The 18,466-nt window shown below is 47.7% G+C and overlaps 1 protein-coding gene across 1 annotated transcript in view; it reads left to right on the forward strand.

The window, feature by feature from the left end:
* Window positions 1–18,466, forward strand: part of LOC124043992 (transcriptional enhancer factor TEF-3-like) — a 30,990-nt gene that overhangs the window by 5,284 nt on the left and 7,240 nt on the right. The window contains exons 3-10 of the mRNA XM_046363278.1: window positions 6,458–6,522; window positions 8,262–8,333; window positions 9,979–10,113; window positions 10,227–10,270; window positions 10,560–10,621; window positions 10,794–10,924; window positions 11,275–11,448; window positions 17,816–17,956. Of these exons, the coding sequence (XP_046219234.1) occupies window positions 6,458–6,522; window positions 8,262–8,333; window positions 9,979–10,113; window positions 10,227–10,270; window positions 10,560–10,621; window positions 10,794–10,924; window positions 11,275–11,448; window positions 17,816–17,956 (824 nt within the window). The remainder of the gene's footprint in view (window positions 1–6,457; window positions 6,523–8,261; window positions 8,334–9,978; window positions 10,114–10,226; window positions 10,271–10,559; window positions 10,622–10,793; window positions 10,925–11,274; window positions 11,449–17,815; window positions 17,957–18,466) is intronic.

Genomic DNA, 18,466 nt, shown 5'->3' on the forward strand with positions numbered 1-18,466 from the left:
AGGAACCCATCCTTTTGAGAGGAAGCATATGTATGACTGGGAGGAGAGCGCTACACCTTCGCGTGGCACAGTCTGCAACCACCGCTAACCCCCTCTGACCCCAACAAACAGAACTGGAAGGGGGGCGGTAGGGCGAGGGGGAGACCAACTCTCACAGATGGTCCCAGAGTCGGACGAGTAGAGTGTTGTTGTGGTCGGTCACTGACTGCTCTTGAGAACTAACACGGGGTCCTTTGACCTGATCCCAGTCCCTGACTATTTATCCTTAAACAATGAGAGCGAGCTACACATTTCAAACTGGCCTTGGACCAGTGGTTAAGGACTTGACCGGGGTCAGGTTCTGTCTCTCTCCGTCAACCTCTCTGGACCGCTCCAAGTGGACACGGTCACACGATGACATCATTGTGTGACTGACCGACGACTCCTCTGATCTGTGATCTCACACTTGCCTGAATATTTTTTTTAATCATACCACCCGTCCATTTGAAGGAGTGGCAGGGACATCTGATATAAACACCTAAAGACCAGCCTCTTAACAGCTCATTAATGACTTGGTGTAATGGTCACAAATACACTATGCTAATTTTGAATGGACTGGGAGGATGCTGTGTGTGTGCAGACTGTGACAGTATGTAAGCATAATCCTGAGTCATGGCTAAAATTGTTTTATAAGCACGATGCTGAAAATCAAGATTCCACTGTCAGTGAATGGAAGAGATCAATAGTTAAGATTACAAAAAATAAAATAAAAATATATATTTTCAGGAGGTTTTGTGTAACACAACACTTACAAAGTTAGATGAAGATGGAACATAATGTAGTGGTTTCCTCAAGTACATATGAAGTACACTGCACTCACCTTTTTGCTACTTTTTAAGTAGCCTACGGTCACGGTTGTCGTAAGAACGGGACCAAGGCGCAGCGGATGTTGAGTTCCACATATTATTGCAAAGTGAAACTTAAAGAAAAAACAAATCAATAAACAAACAACTAAACGTGGCTACGTGGTGCACATGCACTAACGCAAAACTATCCCACAAATGCAGGTGGGGAAAAAGCCTACCTAAATATGACCCTCAATTAGAGGCAATGATAACCAGCTGCCTCTAATTGGGAACCACACAAGCCACCAACCTAGAAATGTATCAACTAGATAAACCCCCCCCCCCCCCCATTCACACTCTGACCTAAACACCATAGAGAACCGAGGGTTCTCTATGGTCAGGGCGGGACAGTAACTCACCCCCCCCCCCCCCCAAAGGTGCGGACTCTGGCCGCAAAACCTGAAACCAAATGGGGAGGGTGGGTGACTAGTGGCGGCTCCGGTGCGGGTCTTTGCCCACGCCCAGAGTTGGGAGCTGAGTTGGCCAACGTGCCTGGACTGGGCATCAGTGCAGAGGAAGGCACCGGCCTTGGAGCGGGACTGGATGCCGTGCCTGGACTGGACATTGGCGCAGAGGAAGACTCCCGCCCTGGAACGGGACTGGACACCTTGCCTGGAAGCTCCGGACCGTGGACAGTCGCGGGAGGTTCCGGACCGTGGACAGTCGCGGGAGGTTCCGGACAGTCGCGGGAGGTTACGGGCCATGAACAGTCACCGGAAGCGCCAGACCGTGAACCGTCGCCGGAAGCTCTGGACTGTGAATGCGCACTGGAGACCTAGTGTGTGAAGCCGGTACAGGTGAAGTGCGTGTAACCAGACCACTTCAGGGCAAGTGCGTGGAGCAGGCACTGGACGTACCGGACTGGGGAGGCGCACTAGAGGCCTGATGCGTGGAGCCGGCACAGGTGGCACCTGACTGGTGACACGCACTTCAGGGTGAGTGCGGGAAGCTGACACAGGACGTACCGGACTGGGAAGGCGCACCGGAGGCCAGATGCGTGACACCAGTCATTAACTACTGGTGGCATCCACCAGTCTTCAGCACGCCTGTACGGCAGCATTCTCATCGCTACCACCTCTCTCCGGAATCATTCATCAAATCAAATCAAATCAAATTTATTTATATAGCCCTTCGTACATCAGCTGATATCTCAAAGTGCTGTACAGAAACCCAGCCTAAAACCCCAAACAGCAAACAATGCAGGTGTAAAAGCACGGTGGCTAGGAAAAACTCCATAGAAAGGCCAAAACCTAGGAAGAAACCTAGAGAGGAACCGGGCTATGTGGGGTGGCCAGTCCTCTTCTGGCTGTGCCGGGTAGAGATTATAACAGAACATGACCAAGATGTTCAAATGTTCATAAATGACCAGCATGGTCAAATAATAATAAGGCAGAACAGTTGAAACTGGAGCAGCAGCACAGTCAGGTGGACTGGGGACAGCAAGGAGCCATCATGTCAGGTAGTCCTGGGGCACGGTCCTAGGGCTCAGGTCCTCCGAGAGAGAGAAAGAAAGAGAGAATTAGAGAGAGCATATGTGGGGTGGCCAGTCCTCTTCTGGCTGTGCCGGGTGGAGATTATAACAGAACGTGGCCAAGATGTTCAAATGTTCATAAATGACCAGCATGGTTGAATAATAGTAAGGCAGAACAGTTGAAACTGGAGCAGGAGCATGGCCAGGTGGACTGGGGACAGCAAGGAGTCCTCATGTCAGGTAGTCCTGGGACATGGTCCTAGGGCCCAGGCCAGTTGAAACTGGAGCAGCAGCATGGCCAGGTGGACTGGGGACAGCAAGGAGTCATCATGTCAGGTAGTCCTGGGGCATGGTTCTAGGGCTCAGGTCCTCCGAGAGAGAGAAAGAAAGAGAGAAGGAGAGAATTAGAGAACGCACACTTAGATTTACACAGGACACCGAATAGGACAGGAGAAGTACTCCAGATAAACAAACTGACCCTAGCCCCCGACACATAAACTACTGCAGCATAAATACTGGAGGCTGAGACAGGAGGGGTCAGGAGACACTGTGGCCCCATCCGAGGACACCCCGGACAGGGCCAAACAGGAAGGATATAACCCCACCCACTTTGCCAAAGCACAGCCCCCACACCACTAGAGGGAAATCTTCAACCACCAACTTACCATCCTGAGACAAGGCCGAGTATAGCCCACAAAGATCTCCGACACGGTACAACCCAAGGGGGGACCCAGACAGGCCGACCACAACAGTGAATCAACCCCCCAGGTGACGCATCCCCCCCAGGGACGGCACGAGAGAGCCCCAGCAAGCCAGTGACTCAGCCCCGTAACAGGGTTAGAGGCAGAGAATCCCAGTGGAAAAAGGGGAACCGGCCAGGCAGAGACAGCAAGGGCGGTTCGTTGCTCCAGAGCCTTTCCGTTCACCCTCCCACTCCTGGGCCAGACTACACTCAATCATATGACCCACTGAAGAGATGAGTCTTCAGTAAAGACTTAAAGGTTGAGACCGAGTTTGCGTCTCTGACATGGGTAGGCAGACCGTTCCATAAAAATGGAGCTCTATAGGAGAAAGCCCTGCCTCCAGCTGTTTGCTTAGAAATTCTAGGGACAATTAGGAGGCCTGCGTCTTGTGACCGTAGCGTACGTATAGGTATGTACGGCAGGACCAAATCAGAGAGGTAGGTAGGAGCAAGCCCATGTAATGCTTTGTAGGTTAGCAGTAAAACCTTGAAATCAGCCCTTGCTTTGACAGGAAGCCAGTGTAGAGAGGCTAGCACTGGAGTAATATGATCAAATTTTTTGGTTCTAGTCAGGATTCTAGCAGCCGTATTTAGCACTAACTGATGTTTATTTAGTGCTTTATCCGGGTAGCCGGAAAATAGAGCATTGCAGTAGTCTAACCTAGAAGTGACAAAAGCATGGATTAATTTTTCTGCATCATTTTTGGACAGAAAGTTTCTGATTTTTGCAATGTTACGTAGATGGAAAAAACCTGTCCTCGAAATGGTCTTGATATGTTCTTCAAAAGAGAGATCAGGGTCCAGAGTAACGCCGAGGTCCTTCACAGTTTTATTTGAGACGACTGTACAACCATTAAGATTAATTGTCAGATTCAACAGAAGATCTCTTTGTTTCTTGGGACCTAGAACAAGCATCTCTGTTTTGTCCGAGTTTAATAGTAGAAAGTTTGCAGCCATCCACTTCCTTATGTCTGAAACACATGCTTCTAGCGAGGGCAATTTTGGGGCTTCACCATGTTTCATTGAAATGTACAGCTGTGTGTCATCCGCATAGCAGTGAAAGTCATCAAATTCCTCCTCCGATTCCCAAACAGGCTCTGGCACTCTCCGCTCGACCGCCAGCTCTGTGCAACGATTACCAGCTGCCTCTAATTGGGAACCACACAAACCACCAACCTAGAAATCTATAAACTAGATGACCCCCTCCCCCCAGTCACATGTGACACCTACATGTACTTTTCCTAACAACGTGCTTTCTAAATGATTAACTACTGGTGGCATCTAGAGTAAATTGCAACAGAATAATGGGGATTTATATTAAAGTTGCCTTGTTCATTTGAGGTAATGAAATAAGAGTGCTCTCTGCCTTCACCATTCCACCTTGTAGTCCGTCGCCTGACTAAGCATCTCTACGGAATCCAGAAGTTACCTCAGTGACCTCACCAAAAAGTATTCGCCTTCAGTCAGCATCTGCAAAAAGGGCACAAGAAATGTGGAACACGTTTTTCATCCAAAGGGATTAAAGAAATATGTATTCAGGTGCTTAAAGGATTGGTGCGCGAGTGCACCTTCCGATATAAACACTGAACGCTTGAGCAATTCCAGCACAGAAATTCAAATAAGATTGAGGGTGAATGAGTGCCGTGACTGGGCCTTGTGTGGAGGCAGACGGAGACTGAGCGAAGGGTTTAAATCCACAAAAACCTGACACAAAGGGAGCCCTACTGCTGTGTGTGTGTGTGTGTGTGTGTGTGTGTGTGTGTGTGTGTGTGTGTGTGTGTGCTTGCGTAAAGAGGTTAGCGTCACCCTCCTTAATATTCCTCCTTTGTGAACATGTCACTACTTCACAGAAAACCATCACTGCCAAAATTGACCGCAATACCCTCTGATTTTTTATATTTCACCTTTATTTAACCATTTAGGCTAGCTGAGAACAAGTTCTCATTTGCATCTATATACAGCGTGTGCAAATGAGGTAGGATAAGAGAGGTAAAGGCAATAAATAGGCCATGGTGGCAAAGTAATTACAATATAGCAATTGAACACTGAAATGGTAGGATGTGCATACATACAGCTGCTACTTTCAGAAGGCGGTGAACTAGTCCCCTATTAAACTTGAATCTTTTTAGAGTTTGATTAGTGGAAAGTAATGTCCTTACAAACGCCGTCTGCTTGAACCTTATCCCCACCAGTGTGGCTCAGAGGAGGGCTGGAGAAACCATGTTTTGCATTCCACTCGGAGGCTGGCATCCTATCGCCTACATAGTGCACTACTGTTGACCAGGGCTTGTCAAAAGTGGTGCACTATATAGGGAATAAAGGGTGCCATTTTGGGACGCAAGCTGAATCTGATCACTTTTAATTGCCTGGCAGCGTTTCTGGGCTCCTTAGGGTTCGGGTTGCCTTTTCTCAACCCGACCGGGCGTTCTGATTGGTCAGCGGCGTAGGGCAGGGTCTTCTGACCCAAGCATCACTATGTGAGGAAAGTCTTATGCTGGTTGTTCCAGGTTGCGATGTGTGACTGATCTCTGTTAATTCACATGGAGATGTGGTGTGAGAACGAGAAATGACAGTGTTTAAGAGGTGGCGCAAACTCAACCCTTCTACAGCTGGGTGGCTGGCTGAGTGTGTTAGTGTGTGCGTGTACGTTGTGGGTGTCTGTGCGTGCCATAAATGTGCATGTAAGTGCAGGGCCAAGAAGAGGTCACATGAGGTCACAAGTCCCTCGCCCTTGATGGTGAAACAAGCCCAAGATTTACTGCAGGCGTAAAGGCATATTCCATAAACATTGACACACGCACACCAGCTGCCGAGCAGCCTTTCCAGGCCTCCATCATCGCGCTCCAGTGTGGCCGTGGCGTGTCTGTTCTGAGCGTGGCTGCTATACCTCTTCACCTGCTCAGCCGCTGTGACCTGTCTGTCAGCAGCATAGCCCCACAGGGCACATGGACCAGGGCAAGCACACACACACACACTCTTGGTCTTAAACAAAATTACACTTTTACTGAACACACACACACACACACGAGCACACCCCTCTCACCTCTGCAGCTAATTTGCCCAGCACGTCCAGCTTGCTGAGGATGAGTTAGCTTCAGTAAACATTTTAATTCCTGACGGTTTAAAACATCCTCATCGTCTACAGTACCTTATCATCCCATATCAACTGGTACCCAGCTTGTTGTATTTAACTGTATTCAACTAGGATGAACACCGTTGGATGATGTGATGTGACACTATGAAACCAAAATCAAGCTTTGTATCTAAACAAATCTACAAATATCACCTTTTTATATTGGATTATTTGAATATTCTTTATGCCATTTAAAAAAAGAAATGTATATTGTCTGGATTTTACAGGACGGAACGAGCTGATAGCACGGTACATCAAGCTACGCACAGGGAAGACACGGACAAGAAAGCAGGTGAGTTTCACGTAGCACCAATCCACTCCTGCTCTGTGTTCCGAGCCCTGTGCACCCCGTACACAACACACCCCCACCCCAACAAAGACACAGAGAAAGCCATAGAACAGCTATGACGGGGAAGTGATGCTGCCTTCGCTCCTGCACAGTCCCCGAGCCCTAGCCCCCTTCTCATGCTGAAATGGGCCACTGCTGAGTGATTTTAGTGGGCCGGGGCCCAATGCACAGATGCTATAGGATCAGTTGACGGTGTGTTTCTTCACTACCTCACGTAGCGCATAGCCCAACCTTGTTAGGAGAGCAAGACGTACAGGATCTTTGCAGCAGAGAGGACGCTGTAAAGGGCTGGATGAGGCAGGGATTTGGAGCCCTATCTGGGACATGGAATTTGATATGGAGAGACTGACTGACAGGTTGGCACTGGCTGATGTTGCGTTACATGGAGGGGGGGGGTCATCTTTGACATCTTATGGGATGGGGGTAAAGAGGGAGAGGGGTTGGGGTTAACAATGAGTTGAAGTGTCTAGCAATGTATGTGGACATCTGCTTGTCGAACATCTTAAAATCATGGGCATTAATATGGAGTTGGTCCCCCCCTTTGCTGCTACAACAGCCTCAACTCTTCTGGGAAGGCTTTCCACTAGATGTTGGAACATTGCTGTGGGGACTTACTTCCCTTTAGCCACAACAGCATTAGTGAGGTCGGGCACTGATCTTGGGCGATTAGGCCTGTGCCCAAACCATTACTCATCCACCAAACTTTACAGTTGGCACTATGCATTGGGGCAGATAGTGTTCTCCTGGCATCCGCCAAACCCAGATTTGTCTGTTGGACTGGCAGATGGTGAAGCGTGATTAATCACTCCAGAGAACACTGCTCCTGAGTCCAATTATGAGCTTTACACCACTCCAGCCAATGCTTGGCATTGTGCATGGTGATCTTAGGCTTGTGTGCGGCTGCTCGGCCATGGAAAACCATTTCATGAACCTCGACATGAACAGTTGTTGTGCTGACAGTGACGCAACCGAGGACAGACGCTACGTGCTTCAGCACTCGGTGGTCCTGTTCTGTGAGCTTGTATGGCCTATCACTTCGCGGCTGAGCCGTTGTTGCTCCTAGACATTTCCACTTAACAATAACAGCACTCTACAGTTGACCGGGGCATCTCTAGCAGGGCAGAAAGTTGACGAACTAACTTGATGTTAAGGGGGCATCCTATGACGGTGCTACTTCGAAAGTCACTGAGCTCATCAGTACAGGCCAATGTTTGTCTATGGAGATGGCATGGCTGTGTGCTCGATGTTACACACCTGTCAGCAACGGGTGTGGTTTAAATAGCTGAATCCACTCATCTGAAAGGGTGTCCACATATACTTTTGTAGTGTAAATCAATTTGTAAATATGCCATTCTTAATTAGTAAAAAAGCTGAATAACATGCCCACATCCAGGTACTTTTGCAGATGCTGGAGTTGTAGGTTAATTGTTTGATGAAGACCTACGGGTTGAAACGTTGTTATAATGACATCCCCTTGGAGCATGAGCAGCAGTGTGCAGCATTTTCCTATTCATTTTCCATTCTTAATGAGTGCCATGTTGGTACCAAACGTTTCAAGACAATGACATTGCACTGTGGTAAGAATGAGAATATCAACCTTATTGTTTTGTCGCACCTTTTGGCGTCAACATGGAGATAGACACATCTACCAAAAAGACCTGATCTCCGTCCTTCTCCTCCAGGTGTCCAGTCACATCCAGGTGCTAGCGCGACGGAAGGCCCGGGAGATCCAGGTGAAGCTGAAGGTACGCTACGTGAGTCTCCCTCGTTTTTTGGATCTTCAACTGTTGCGTTACATCATAGGTTTGCTCAATACGGCAATGGAATGGGTAGACAAACCAATCACAGGGTCTAAATTCTGCAGGATCTGCCAATATGGAGGCGCAATTCAACCTTTCACGATTGCGTTTAGAACACAAGACATTCAAATTCCAATCCTCCTCACCAATGTATCTCGGTCCACATACCATTTGTCGGGACCTTGCTTTCAATGGGAATGCCTACCATTCTACCCATTCCAATTCTGTCTGCTACAGCACTAGCTATGCAGGTCATTTGGTGTAGCATGCTGATGTTTTTAACGTGTGAAGTTAATATGGAGGGTTATTGGGAAGGCTGTGGGGGTGCTTGGCTGTAGCCGTGGTGTTGTTCCTTTAAAGCCACGGAGCTGATATCAGCAGGAACGCTTCCTATGGTCTTCATTGTACCTTAACCCATGTTATTCTCTTCTCATTTTGAGGCTTGATTCCATGACTAAATAACTAAATATACCATGGCGTTGATATCCGATAGGGAATTTCTAATGGATTCCCATTCCTACATTTCAGTGAAAACAATATGGAGAGACAAAACCAATTAGAAACAGAGAGAGAGAGTGGGTTGTATTAAATATCAACCCCTTCATTTGTATGAGCGTTTTATGCAATGCTCAGTACAGATGATGCATCCCTACAAGTCCCCACAGTCAATTTAAATATGCTCCAGCATCCCTGGCTTGAGGCTTGCTGTGCACAATATGAACAAATGCATTTGTCAGGATATAAATTAATGTTTGTAATGCATTGTTCCTTCCAGGCATTTCATAAGTATTTCAAAAGAAGTGTTCCTGTTTGGTGGGTGAAAACTTTCCTTACACATTCCGTCCCCTGCACTTGCGTGTTTACGTTTCTCACCACAGACACATGCAACCATGCGCCCGTACACACGCACGCCAGGTGACACAGCTCTCCGTCTCTCTGGACGGCGGCCACTGGGCCTCAGCGTTGGTCACAAGCCTTTGACAGGCCTTTTTAAATAGGTCTTTCTTGTAACTGAGAACATTAGCAGATGTACTCCGCATATTTCGGCTATGCCCTTGTGTCGGACGGTTCTGGGGAAAAGAATGTGCTGGTTGGCCTTTCATTAAAGGGTTGGGTTGAGAGTGTTTGTAGTCCCAGATGAGTTGGAAACTGCTGAAGTCAACATGATGGACACACGCGCTCACAGAACAATAACGCTTTACCATAAACATCAGACAGGAATGACTCTGCCGTTTCTGGTAGCCACCATGTCTCCTGCTTACCTTTAGCATTTGTCTGCGAACCAGCTTGATTAGCATTAGCATGGCGCTAGCCCTCTGACGTGCCCGGGCCAGCTCCCACTCTGACCTCTAGCAAAGACGTAGACTGCTTGTCAACACCTCCCGGCCTCTGCCAAGGCTATAAACTTTCCTTTCGACTCCAGGGCCCTTGACTGCAATATCATCCAGCCTCCCAGACCAGCACCGGATGATGCAACCTTCCACCCCTCTTTTCCCACCCAACTAACATAGTGGGGCAAGTGTTCCCAGGAAAACAGGTTGCTGACTAAAGTGGAAAGTGTGTTTGTCTGACCCCTGGGGCCTGTTGTGTGTGTCTGCAGGACCAGGCTGCCAAAGACAAGGCACTCCAGAGTATGGCCACCATGTCCTCTGCCCAGATCATCTCCGCCACCGCCTTTCAGAACAAAATGGCTCTGCAGGGGCTGTCCAGGCCGCCGTATCCCACTGCCGGCGGGGTGAGTATGTGCATGGACACACAAACCCTGTCCTTGGGCAACACTGAGGGACACATATAGAAGGAGAGGTAGTGTGTGTAATTAAAGATGTTTCCATGTTTTCTTTTCTTTAGTTTTGGCATGGTGGCCTCCCAGGACAGCCTAGAGGTCCTGAAGAGTAAGTTAAAACCCTGTGTGTGCGTGCCTGACTCTCTGTATGTCTGTCCTGTCTGTCAAAAGGCATTGGTTTACTGCAATGGAATAAATGGAAATCGCAATCCGTCCAAACTGAATATGAGAAACATATTATTTAAAAAGCACTTTAGTTGATGAAGCTGAGCCCCCAGTGTGTTTAAGGGTCAGTCAAGTGTGTGTGTGTGTGTGTGTGTGTGTGTGTGTGTGTGTGTGTGTGTGTGTGCGCGCGGGGTGAGGGTGTAATGTGTCTTCTGCCTGTCTCGTCTCTCCAGCATTAAGCCCTTTTCCCAGCAGAGTTACGCCATGCAAGCCTCCGGCCATCCCCCCATAACAGGTGGGTTTTCCCAGCTTCCCTCACATCCATGTGTCGACAGATGCTGTCATGGTCTGCAAGTGATGAAATACACAAGATGCCGATGAAGAGCTCAGAGAAAGACAGAATGTAACATTTTCTAAACCTTTGGTATATTTGGTTGCCCCTGGCCCCCACCCTTCCTCTCCACCAGGCTATGAGAGCACGGCGGGCCTGTCCATGTCGCCGGGCACCCCCCCGTGGCAGGGACGCAGTATCGCCAGCTCCAAGCTTCGCATGCTAGAGTTCTCTGCTTTCCTGGAGCAGCCTCAGGACCCAGAGACCGTGAGTAGTCACTTAGTAGCCCCTCGCCCTGCCTGATTAGCCTCCGTAATCATCTCACGTAGGCTGCGTTGTCACCGACAACTTGTGAAAAAAGAATCCGAATTGAGCTGCCTTTTTTTTTTAAACGCAGCCTTAGTTAATAGGGGCACTGCAAATTAGTAAGCAACATTTCAGATCTCATCAATGTACAAGTGTGCGACATACAGCTTTAAATAAATATCTCACTTTCATCCAACAAGCCTCTTTCTAAAGTTGTTACTTCCTTCCTCAGGCCATGACAGCATCTTGACCATGAACTGAAGCAGCGCTTTGCTAGTAATCAACATCTCTCTCTCCCCTTTGTTTTGCAGTTTAACAAGCACCTGTTTGTGCACATTGGTCAGTCCAACCCGACCTTCAGTGACCCGTACCTGGAGGCAGTGGACATCCGGCAGATCTACGATAAGTTCCCTGAGAAGAAGGGAGGGATGAAGGAGTTGTTTGAGAAGGGGCCGCCTAACGCTTTCTTCCTCGTCAAGTTCTGGGTGAGTCAGAGCGAGGTGTGTGTTAGAGGCCAATTTATAGTGTTTGTGTGTGCATGCAGGTGTGACTCTGCTCGTGTGTGTTTTTGTTTAACTATCCTTTTGGGTACCAGATGTCCTTACAATTTTGACAGTCCCCGCAAGGAAAAATGCTATTTAAGGTTTAGGGTTACAATCAGGGTTAGAATTAAGGTTAGGGGATACGGTTTGGGTTTAGGGTTACAATCAGGGTTAGAATTAAGGTTAGGGGATACGGTTTGGGTTTAGGGTTACAATCAGGGTTAGAATTAAGGTTAGGGGATACGGTTTGGGTTTAGGGTTCGGGTTAGGGAAAATATAATTTTGGATGGGAATCAATTATTTGGTCCACACATGGGTTGCAGTGAAAGAAAATGTGTGTTTTTCTGCTTTCTGACAGAGAAGCAAAGCAGAGAATCACTCAAATGTGTATATATATTATAACATCTTTGTTTTTTTGCCTCTTGGTCTCCTATGGGCTTGGGCCCAGCCCCTGACTCACACAATTGACCCGTCATATTGATTTATTATGCAGTTAAATGTTTTGTTTTTATTAATCAGTGACCCAATTAAGGCAGGTCCCCCCCCAGAATTCTCCTGAGGTTGGCGGGTGCAGTAAAAAAAATGAGTATTTATTTCTTGCTGCCCCACGGGCCTGGGTCCAGGGGATTCAGCCCTGGTAAGCCGCCATTCATCCGGCCCTGCTTACTGTAACAGATTTCCATAAAAATGGACAAAGATGGCTTTTTAGCTAAATACTTTCTTAAGCAAGCATTTTGCTAGGACTGTGAGTTGGGAGGGGGAAACTGAAAACCAGCTGTTATTGGCAGATCGGTTTAGAATTCTCTTTGTTATTGGTCTATTAATTTATTTACCGCATTGTGATGTCACCATGGAGAGCCCCCCCCTATCTAAATCTGCTAATTAGAAGGTCCTGTGTAGATTGTACTTTCAACTAGCAGTAAATAAACCCGATGAAAATATATACACTTTTAGAGTATTTTTCATCATCTGTTGTACAATATGATATGGAAAACTGAATTTTGACTCCACTGGGCCTTTAACTGTGTTAGGGTAGCTTTTGGACTGGAGCTAAAGGAATTTATTAGCGATTTTCTGTTTGAAACAAATCTAAAAGTAATCTGTTAAGACCTGGCTGTTTTCTGCCCATGGGTACAGCGGGTATAGAGGACACATTGTGGTGTGTGTGACGGCAGCCTTGGGCAGGAGAGTGGCAGGGTTGCTCTTTCACTGGTGAAACCTGAGCCTGGGCACCTGTCCACTAGCTATTAGGCTGAACCCACCCCACACGCATCCACCTATTTATAGATTCCCCCCAACCAAGAGAGGGAATGCACAGAGTGAGTGACCATCTTCTCTGACCATTTCTTTGCGCAGAATGTGCATAACTTGCTTCAGAAACTTTACTTATACACGCTATATTCTACAGAATGAAGATTTTCAGAGTCGCACCTTTACATCCCAACTCTACATTCCCAAATATAGAATGTGCCCCTCCCCCCTAATGACCTCCCCCTCCAGTTAACTTGTACATGAGGTGTTAGTCACCCTCACATGCTCCTCTGAAGCCTTATTTATTGTTGAGAGATAAGCCATTGGTGACACCCAAGTGACACCCATATGAAGCCGCCATCTCCCCCCTTGGGAGAAGCAGCTGCTGAGAGCCATGGCATTTGATGCAGGGTTAATGGGAAGCAGGGAGCGAGGGACCCAGCCATATGTCATGAAAGTGGGAGAGAAAGGGAGGGGAACATGTCCACGCCATTCATTACGGTAGCCTCTTAATTTCAGTGCTCTGTTGGGCTCATATATATACACACACACAGCTAGCTCAGATCCCTCACCACATCATATTATAGTGGGTCCGATTGTCTTAACCCTCATGGCACCCATGACAAAACACACAATCAACCATCCATGCATCCAGCCAGCCGGGTCATGACTTGGGGGCGTCCTGAGGCTCTGGCCGGGTTGTCATGGCGACCGTGACAGGCTGCTTGCACATCTCCAAAGCTATGGCATTCTAGATTGAATTTCCAGCTCCACAGCCGGCCCAGCCTGCTCCCCCCGTAGTGCCCATGGCCCTGTCCTAACGTATTGTCTAGCGCCTTTGAAGTGCCCGGAGAATCCGATTTGAGACGGCCCTTGTAAATTGTTACACAGGAGCCCGGCCTGGCTGATCTAATCAGCCAATTGTGGGCTGTTGATTGTAATTGGATGAATTCCCTCGCAGGCCGTTAAAGAAGGGGGGGAGCGTGGGTTCTGGGAGGGTCACAGGGCCCCGGGGATGAAGACAAATGATAGAATTACAGGAGCGAGAGGTGAAGACGAGGAGCAGGGCGATGAAGAGAGGCTGAGCGCTGTATTAATGGCCAATTAGGAGACAAGAGCCTGAGAGGGGAAAAGGTAAAGCCCTCTCAATGTTTGTCTGTCTTTCTCTACCATGACAGAGATGACACCTTGTCCAAATCTATAATCAGATCTAGGATCAGATTACCTTGACCCAGATCCTTCCCTTAACAGTTAGGGGGGAGATTCTACTTTCTCAGACAGACAGGAGGTTGGATGCACCTGACGGAGAGGCCCAGATGGGTCTAACGCCACAGCTAGACACAGCATCTTGGGAATGCAGTGGCTGGGGTGGCAGCCTAAGCTAAGTCAACACAGGCAACGGCAATAGAGGCTGCTGGGCTTTGCAGAGAATCAGTCGCAGGCTTTGTTGAGCTGTCACACTGGAGAAATACGTTTTGGAAAGACAACTAAGACATACAAACACGTTCCTTAAAATTAAGTATAATAACTGAGGAGAAGAACCTGACAATACTGAAAGAAAGCTTGATGTGTTACCACTGAAATAACATACAGGTTTCTCTTCAGATTTTTTTATTTGAACTGTCGAACTAAAAAGGTCTCCTCTTCAAGACTGGCAGGTTGTTTGATTAATGCCTTATCGGCGCTGACAGAAATGGCCGCCTTACTTCGATTTCCTTGGAAACTATGCAATAATTAGTTTTTTTTATGTGTTATTTCTTACATTGTTACCCCAGGAAATGTTAGGTTTTATTATATTACATATCACCTCCACCCTACCTGAAACCCTAGGAGGAATTATTGAATATAAGAGCAACATTACGACCAGGAATACGACTTTCCCGAAGCGGATCCACTGTTTGGTCCACCACCCAGGACAATGGATCGGATCCCAGCTGGCGACACAAAACCACGGCACCGCAGAAGGGGCAGACAAGAGCGGTATTCTGGTCAGGCTCCGTAGACGGGCACATCGCGCACCGCTCCCGAGTATACTACTCGCCAATGTCCAGTCTCTTGACAACAAGGTAGAAGAAATCTGAGCAAGGGTTGCCTTCCAGAGAGACATCAGAGATTGTAACGTTCTTTGTTTCACTGAAACATGGCTCACTCGGGATACGTCATCAGACTCGGTACAGCCACCTGGTTTCTTCATGCCGACAGAAACAAACATCTCTTTGGTAAGAAGGGCGGGGGTGTATGCCTTATGATTAACGAGACATGGTGTGATCATAACAACATACAGGAACTCAAGTCCTTTTGTTCACCTGACCTAGAATTCCTTACAATCAAATGCCGACCCCATTATCTACCAAGATAATTTTCTTCGATCATAATCACTGTCGTGTATAAACCCCCCAAGCAGAAACATCGACGGCCCGGAAAGAACTTCATTTGACTATGTAAACTGGAAACCACATCCTGAGGCTGCATTTATTGTAGCTGGGGATTTTAACAAGGCTAATCTGAAAACAAGGCTCCCTAAATTTTATCAGCATATCAAATGCATGTCCCCGGGCTGGCAAAACCCTGGATCATTGTTATTCTAACTTCCGCTATGCATATAAGGCCCTTCCCCGCCCTCCTTTTGGAAAATCTGACCACGACTCCATTTTGTTGCTCCCAAGCCTATAGACAGAAACTAAAACAGGAAGCACCCGATTCAGTGAACGAGTTAATTAGCAAGTGCATTGGTACCCACAGCGTCTATTAAAACATTCCCCAACCAGAAACCGTGGATTGATGGCAGCATTCGCGCAAAACTGAAAGAGCGAACCACAGCTTTTAATCAGGGCAAGATGAACGGAAACATGACCGAATACAAACAGTGTATCTATTCCCTCCACAAGGCAATCAAACAAGCTAAGTGTCAGTATAGAGACAAAGTAGAGTCGCAATTCAATGGCTCAGACACGAGAGGTATGTGGCAGGGTCTACAGTCAATCACAGATTACAAAAGAAAAACCAGCCTCGTCGCAGACCACGATGTCTTGCTCCCAGACGAACTAAACAACTTCTTTGCTCGCTTTGAGGACAATACAGTTCCACTGATAGGGCCCGCTACCAAAACCTGCGGGCTCTCCTTCACTGCAGCCAATGTGAGTAAAACATTTATAGGTGTTAACCCTTGCAAGGCTGCCGGCCCAGACAGCATCCCCAGCCGCGTCCTCAGAGCATGCGCAGACCAGCTGGCTGGTGTGTTTACAGACATATTCAATCAATCCTTATCCCAGTCTGATATTCCCACATGCTTCAAGAGGGCCACCATTATTCCTGTTCCCAAGAAAGCAAAGGTAGCTGAACTAAATGACTATCACCCCATAGCACTCACTTCCGTCATCATGAAGTGCTTTGAGAGAAGTCAAGGACTATATCACCTCCACCCTACCTGACACCCTAGACCCACTCCAATTTGTTTACTGCCCCAATAGGTCCACAGATGACGCAATCGCAATCACTCTGCACACTGCCCTAACCCATCTGGACAAGAGGAATACCTATGTAAGAGTGCTGTTCATCGACTACAGCTCAACATTTAACACCATAGTACCCTCCAAACTCGTCATTAAGCTCGAGACCCTGGGTCTCGACCCTGCCCTGTGCAACTGGTCCTGGACTTCCTGACGGGCCGCCCCCAGGTGGTGAGGGTAGGTAACATCTCCACCCCGCTGTTCCTCAACACTGGGGCCTCACAAGGGTGCGTTCTCAGGCCTCTCCTGTACTCCCTGTTCACCCACGACTGCATGGCCATGCACGCCTCCAACTCAATCATCAAATTTGCAGACACAACAGTGGTAGGCTTGATTACCAACAACGGCGAGACGGCCTACAAGGAGGAAGTGAGGGCCCTCTGAGTGTGGCGTCAGGAAAATAACCTCGCACTCAATTTTGACTAAACAAAGGAGATGATCATGGACTTCAGGAAACAGCGGTGGGAGCAGCCTCCTATCCACATCGACGAGACAGTAGTGGAGAATGTGGAAAGTGTTAAGTTCCTCAGCGTACACATCACGGACAAACTGAAATGGTCCGCCCACACAGACAGCATGGTGAAGAAGGCGCAGCAGTGCCTTGCAGTGCCTTCCAGCAACAGTGTGAGAACCTTGTGAAGACTTACAGAAAACGTTTGACATCTGTCATTGCCAACAAAGGGTATTTAACAACGTATTGAGAAACTTTTGTTATTGACCAAATACTTAATTCCCACCATAATTTGCAAATAAATTCATTAAAAATCCTACAATGTGATTTTCTGGATTTTTTTTCTCATTTTGTCTGTCATAGTTGAAGTGTACCTATGATGAAAATTACAGGCCTCTCTCTCATTGTAAGTGGGAGAACTTGCACAATTGGTGGCTGACTAAATACTTTTTTGTCCCACTGTATAAAGTAGTTGTGAAATTTTTAAGTTAGATTACTCGTTGGTTATTACTGCATTGTCGGAACTAGAAGCACAAGCATTTCGCTACACTCTCATTAACATCTGCTAACCATGTGTATGTCAAAAAAGGGGGGAGGGACTGGAAGGTTGTTGTTGCTTGGGTGTGTGGTTCCTCTCTCTGCAGGCTGATCTATTGTTGTTGCCTGGGTGTGTGGTTCCTCTCTCTGCAGGCAGATCTATTGTTGTTGCCTGGGTGTGTGGTTCCTCTCTCTGCAGGCTGATCTATTGTTGCCTGGGTGTGTGGTTCCTCTCTCTGCAGGCTGATCTGTTGTTGTTGCCTGGGTGTGTGGTTCCTCTCTCTGCAGGCTGATCTGTTATTGTTATCTGCGTGTGTGGTTCCTCTCTCTGCAGGCTGATCTGTTATTGTTGACTGGGTGTGTGGTTCCTCTCTCTGCAGGCTGATCTGTTATTGTTGACTGGGTGTGTGGTTCCTCTCTGCAGACTGATCTGTTATTGTTGCCTAGGTGTCTGGTTCCTCTCTCTGCAGGCTGCTCTAGTGTTGTTGCCTGGGTGTGTGGTTCCTCTCTCTGCCGGCTGATTTATTGTTGTTGCCTGGGTGTGTGGTTCCTCTCTCTGCAGGCTGATTTGAGTGCCAACCTGCAGGACGACAGCAGTTTGTTCTACGGCGTGTCCAGTCAGTACGAGAGCTCAGAGAACATGATCATCACCTCCTCCACCAAGGTCTGCTCCTTCGGAAAGCAGGTGGTGGAGAAAGTAGAGGTGAGCGAGAAACAACTGATTGTTCCAGGCCCATGAATAGAGATCAGGTAAATATACATACAGTATACACTGAGTGTACAAAACATTAGGAACACCTTCCAAATTTTGAGTTTCACCCCCTTTTGCCTTCAGAACAGCCTAATTTCGTCAGGGTATGGACTATACAAGGTGTCGAAAGCGTTCCACAGGGATGCTGGCCTACGTTGACTCCAATGCTTCCCACAGTTGTGTCAAGTTGGCCGGATGTTCTTTGGGTGGTGGACCACTGCAACATTGCAGTTCTTGACACACTCAAACCGGTGCGCCTGGCACCTACTACCATGTCCCGTTCAAAGGCACTGAAATATTTTTTCTTGCTCATTTACCCTCTGAATGGCACACACACACAATCCATGTCTCAATTGTCTCAATGCTTCTTTAACCTGTCTCCTCCCCTTCATCTACACTTATTTGAAGTGGATTTAACATAAATAAGGGATCATAGCTTTCACCTGGATTCACCTGGTCAGT

The sequence above is a fragment of the Oncorhynchus gorbuscha genome, linkage group LG01, assembly GCF_021184085.1.
Source record: "Oncorhynchus gorbuscha isolate QuinsamMale2020 ecotype Even-year linkage group LG01, OgorEven_v1.0, whole genome shotgun sequence".
NCBI classification, from domain to species: domain Eukaryota; kingdom Metazoa; phylum Chordata; class Actinopteri; order Salmoniformes; family Salmonidae; genus Oncorhynchus; species Oncorhynchus gorbuscha.